The sequence below is a fragment of the Durio zibethinus genome, chromosome 26, assembly GCF_047325235.1.
Source record: "Durio zibethinus cultivar Kanyao isolate XHJ-2024 chromosome 26, ASM4732523v1, whole genome shotgun sequence".
NCBI classification, from domain to species: Eukaryota; Viridiplantae; Streptophyta; class Magnoliopsida; order Malvales; family Malvaceae; genus Durio; species Durio zibethinus.
In genome coordinates this window covers 18,909,840-18,915,575 of record NC_143187.1, presented here as the reverse complement: position 1 = coordinate 18,915,575, position 5,736 = coordinate 18,909,840, and the positions used below count along the sequence as shown (strand labels likewise).

At 38.1% G+C, this 5,736-nt stretch overlaps 1 protein-coding gene across 1 annotated transcript; it reads right to left on the bottom strand.

Moving 5' to 3' along the window:
* Positions 1-2,568: 2,568 nt before the first annotated feature.
* Positions 2,569-4,885, bottom strand: LOC111275402 (Sec14p-like phosphatidylinositol transfer family protein). Its single transcript, XM_022860775.2, has 4 exons — positions 3,680-4,885; positions 3,438-3,562; positions 3,203-3,347; positions 2,569-3,107 (listed from the first exon to the last, which is right to left on the bottom strand). The coding sequence occupies exons 1-4, from the start codon at positions 4,673-4,675 to the stop codon at positions 2,844-2,846; spliced, it is 1,530 nt and encodes a 509-aa protein (XP_022716510.1). The 5' UTR covers positions 4,676-4,885; the 3' UTR covers positions 2,569-2,843.
* Positions 4,886-5,736: the final 851 nt, after the last annotated feature.

The window sequence follows — 5,736 nt, the reverse complement described above, 5'->3', positions numbered from 1 at the left end:
GTAGTCTTTAGACAAGTGCAAACTTTTACAAACATAACAACTCAATGGCTCACGATCTTTATTATTCCACTGCCTTGGCTTCCACTTCCCATTTGGTGGCTTGCCTTGACCTTTCTTGGTCTATTAACTTTTGTCCCTATCCTTGGATTGTCTTTCTTTATTTCCCTCCTTGGATTGTCGGTTTCTAACATTACCTTTTGGCTTGAATGACTCAAACTTATTTTGTGATTAGATCTCTACCAAGGATTTAACAGTTGTCATGACTTTGGTCAGTTCTTTGACACCCTTTTATTACAACTTATTCTTGGCCCGTGGTTTCAGTCCATCTATGAAACAAAACAGACTTTATTTTTTTTAAGGTTTGAAATCTGAAACATCAATTCTGAAAACTCTTGAATATACTCCCACACCTTGTTTCTTTGATTGAGTCTACGAATATTCGCTTTTGCCTCATCATTAGCATACTCAAGATAGAAGTGCTGCTTAAACTCTATTTTGAACTACTCTCAAGTCCAGACAACAACATCTTCATGGCTTGTATCATTACGCTTAGCCTCCACCATAATAGTGCAATGTCAACCAAATACACAAAAGCTGTGCTTACCTTAATGGCATCCTTATCAATACCCATGGCTCGAAAGTATTGCTCCGTTCCTCATAGAAAGTTGCCCACATCTTTTATAGACTTAGCTCCTATGTATTTCCTTGGCTTGAGAACTTTCACTTGAGCCTTAGTTGTTACAACTAACACACCATTACCAATGGTTACCTTGCATGCTATGAACTCCCTTTTGAACTTTTACATCTCCTTAGGCATCACCTCCAACATGGCTTCAAGGCTTCATTCTTTTGGGTGAACATGTCAATGGTTTCGTTGAGGGCACCATGGAATCCTTCTTTGATCTTTTCTTTAGTATCCTTAAACTTTTCTTTAAAGTCTAATACTATCACTTCCACTTTAGCTAAGCAGCCACCTAAGGTTGACATCAAGTCCCTCAAGCTAGCCTTCTTTCTCCATCCATGAGCTGGCTTCTAGACCTCTGGCTGTTGCCTACCAATATCACTTTGAGATGTCATTTCTTCAGACACCTTGAGTGTGAACTGAATATGACCTTAAAGCAATGCCTACTCTGATACCAACTGCCATGGGCCTGGGGCTTATGCTAATGCTCCATGTGTCCTTAGGTTGGACTCCCTCCTTGTGTGCCTAAGTCAACCTGAAAACACTCTTTAAGAGTGAGCACTCAAAAGAACAATAAAAGGCACTCTAAAGTTAGAAAAGGTAGAAAGCAAAAAATGCTTGGGAATACTATAATTTGTATTCACTTAAGTGTTTCTGTATATCAAATAAGGGTGAAAAGGCCCTCTATTTATAGTTGAAGCCCCCGTGAATCAATGGTCAAGATTAACTTAATCTCATGGCTATTATAAAGTACAATATTACAAAGAGATTACATGAGTTATACATCAAGAGTTCAAATTGTAAAAGGAACTATCCTATCCTTGGGAGCCTCTAAATCCTTTTAGAAAGTTTAATCTGTTGGGTTTGCTAAGGCTTAGTTCGCTCGCACCGAGGCCTGGTCTGTTTGCACCAAGGTATGGTCCATCTGAGGCCCTTCTAGAAGCACCTTGGTCTGGTGAGCTTGTACAAGCGGTTCTTATGCTTGCTTGTGCATTTTATGCCCCTATTGCAAGTCTAAGGCTTGAGCCCTTGTCAATGGTGCTTGGGCCTCAATTGTGCCCATGCGGGCCATGACACTTGCACATATCAAACATAAAATAAGATGATATTATTTAATTTAATTCTATTCATAATATTATCTTATCATATCTTATCATGATCTTTTGTACCAAACACATCTTAAGTTCCTTTATTACAACATAAGGTTATGTCTAAAATTCTATATACTTATAACAACAGTTGAGTTTACACCATTAACTTTTTTCTTTATCATAATCTTATGTACCAAACACATCTTAAGTTCCTTCATTATCACTCTAGCACAATGCTTTATCTAGTTGATAATGTCGTGCGAACCATATCCTAGGACAAGATTAGGCCAAAAGCAACCAAATTGTGTCATAATGGTTGTGTTCAAAACCTTATTATGATGCGGTTTGATCCGTTTTCTCTTAATCGCATTGTGATCAATTGTTTGGCGAATTATCTGCATGGACAATGGAATTGGGTAAGATTGAAAATAACATTTTGACGGATGAAATTAATTATCTTCACTACTTTTAAATAGTGGAAGTTTTTACTATTTTATTTAAGGGTCAATAATGCATTTTCACCTAAATTTATGATATTAAATTGAATATGAAAATAAATAAAAATTAATTAAACAAATAAAAATAATTTGAACAAATATTAACCATAGATTTAAGTGAAGGTGCATTATTGATGAAACGTATCCTTTCAAGAAGCTCTTCGAAATTCCATGGAGCGTACTTATTCAGTATATTCAAATTTAAGGTAAGAAAGACAATTCTTTGAGCTCCTTTTTTATGTTTATATATAAATATATGCGCCTAAGAAAGCAAAATATATTTAGTATGACAGAAAGGGAATGCAATAATTCTCAATCTGAACGTTTTTCTTATTAACAAAAAGTACCAATCTTTCAAAACAAACACATGAAACAACATGGTCACATTGATCCTGCATAAAGAATGAAGCTTTAGTTTCACTATCCGAAAAGAATACACTAGTAAGAAAGAAATCTAACAACAAATAATGTCACCTAGTTTCTCTATGTCCACATCCATTCCCACTCACAACCAACTCAACAGAAAGGAAGAAAATGCATATAAGATTTGTGACATTTCTCAAGAAATTTGTCTTAGAAAGATGAACTCTTTTTGGTCTTGTAGCGGTAAAGAAGTCTCTTCTTCTTGCTGGAATTATTCTCAATAGTGAGGACCAGCTTCCCTGGTTCATTGTTCCTGAAGGTGTTGCGGATGGGGCCTTCCTGAGACTGTGACCCTATCTTCTTGCTCTTCTGAACGATGATGGTGTAGGAGCCCTCGTCTGATGGCACAAATTCGGCCTTATAATTTACTTCCCAACTCAAAACTATCAGCTCCCAGATTGATGTGGTTCCAACCTGTCAAAATCAAATCAATTTACAATGCATAATTTAAGGAAACGATTCTGAACCTACAAATGGAGGCTCAAAATAGAATTGAAGATTAGTAGTACCTCATCGGCATGTATCTCAATGGTCACGGTTGATCCAGCCTTAACAATAATTTCTGAAACAGAAGCGTCTTGGGCATAGAACTCAAAATCATTTTCCATCTTGAAGCCACCGTACTGTACAGGGACCTCCTCGGCAGGAATGTACCTTCAAGAATCAAGATATAACAACTTATCAGTCTCTAGCAGAACATCACTTAATAGCTTTGGATACGGATGAAAGATATGAAACGCTTACTTGAGAAGGGTTTCAGTGACCTTGGCCGGGCGAGCCACCACAAACTTGCTTTTAGACCTTTGTGTTAGGAAAGGTGATAACAGTGCATTGAGGGCATAGTACCAGAATGGAACATTTATAAATATCTGTAACAAGAATTGCCAGAGAAGACCACATCAAGCACAATTTAAACTTGCCATAAACGAATTATACTTAATTCTCTTAACCAAACATGCAATTTTGATAAATTCAAAACAACTTACATTCCTTGCAACAAATTCAGGATAATTGTCCTGTAAGGCTCCGACAGCATGCTTCATGGCAATCCTTAGTTCTTTCCTCGAGGGCCCAGGAGAATTCTTCAGATCATTGATTTGAAGCAAAGAAGTGACACCACCAGGCCGCAAATCAAGCTTCTGAATACCTTTCTCCATCAACTGAAACCTCCATCTCAAGAACTGCCCACGCTTCTCTTCCGTCCCGAATGTCTTCTTATAAAGCTTCTCATCATCAAACACACCATAGATGTTGTAACAGACAGGATGGCCTTCCTTATCAATGCCATTCATGTAAGCTGCGGACCCTAGATCAGCCCCAAACTCCTCGTTCAAGATTGAATCAATCTTGCCATCCTTCCTCCATTGCAAGGTATTTTTAAGCATCTGGAAGGCATCATTGACCTTGAACTCTCTAGCTCTCAAGAACTTCAACAAGACTACATCAGTAGCCTCTCCGCCTTTGCTAGGCAAAAGAGGGACTTCCCAAAGGGAGATATCTTTGTTGATTTCTATGCCTATTTCATCAGATTTCTTCTCGTCGCATTCTTGGGATGTTTTCTCCTCACCCCCTTCTGTTTTTGATTCCTCTTCTGCCACCGGCCTTTCGCCTTGTTCTCCTTTTGCCTTCTCCTCTTTCTCGTCAGCTACTGCTTTTTCTTTCTCTTCATTCCCATCACTTGGCTTCTCATTCTTTTCAGGATCTTCCTTCTTTAACAAGCAATTCCCAAGAATGGCAGCTTCGAGCTTGGATTTCAGTTCACACAAAGCCTTCTTCTCAAACTCTTTGAGATCAGATAGGAAATTGCTCTCTTCCCTGTAGGAAGAGCTTTTCTCAACTTTGTTGGGCTTGGAATCATCTACAGTCTTTGCTTCGCAGTGATCAACTTTCCTATTCTCTTGTGCAACCACCTTCTTGGGCTCTTCTTGAGGAACAGAAACCTCAGCCCCCTGGGTTTCCTCAACTTTAACCTCAACAGCCATGGATGCTATAAACACCAATTAAGCTGAAACAAAACCCAAAGAAGAAAATGAAAAAGACTTTGAAGGTGCAGAAAAGAGGAAGCAAAACCGACCTTTTGGTTTTAGCTGGATTTTGCCTTCTAAGGTTTTCTTTTCTTTTCCTTTGATTTGTAGTGTTTTTTGAAGAGAAAAAGGGAGGAGCAGCAATGGTGTTATATTTTTGAAAAATTCAAAAGAAAGGGACGACCAACGGTAACTTATCTGGAAGCACCTGCAGAAGAGCCGTTGGGATTCTTTCCCCAAGGGTTTTGCTAGCCTGGAGACCAGCATTATTTAGAATCCTTTTGGGCCCACAGCAAAAACCAATAATGATTTCCATTTCAGTTTCTTCAAAACCTAAAAGGAAATGGGAAATTTTTCATTTATAGGGAAATGCTACTGCTTTTTACCATGTTAGGTGTAGAAGCCAGCTGGCCTTAATTAGAAAGAAGAATAAGAATATATATTTATGTATTTATGTATTCTGTAACGTAATACTATTATGGTTGTTGGTAAATGGTAATGGGAAAGCATGTTGTTATGTCGTGCTGCTCTTGCTGTTATGAGTTGGTACAGGACAGCTCTTTTTAGTGTAGTTGATTGATTATTGGCTTGCTCAGTGCTTCCATGTCACTTGTTTATGCAATCATTCGTTTCTTTTAGTTGACTAAGCAACCGCCTTATCATTTGCATTTGCATGTGGTAGATGCAAATATCTGATATTCTAATTTTTGACACAACTTTGCGAATGAAACTTTATTATGTTATCAACTGCTGCTAGTCGTTCTTTCTTGTATAGGAATGGGATACAACCCAAATCCAAATCCACGTGATTGGGAATACTCAACAGTCTCAAATATTTTACCTAGACAAAATTAAGACCCTTGAGTTGTCTTCTGGAGGGACGTGAACTGTGATTTACTTTCAACAGTGGATGTATCAAACACTGATTTACTTGGCAAACACAAGTACCTGCTTGGATAAACAGAACAAACATTGGGAATCCTACATGCATCATCATCTCATGCTGTCGCACTTCACAC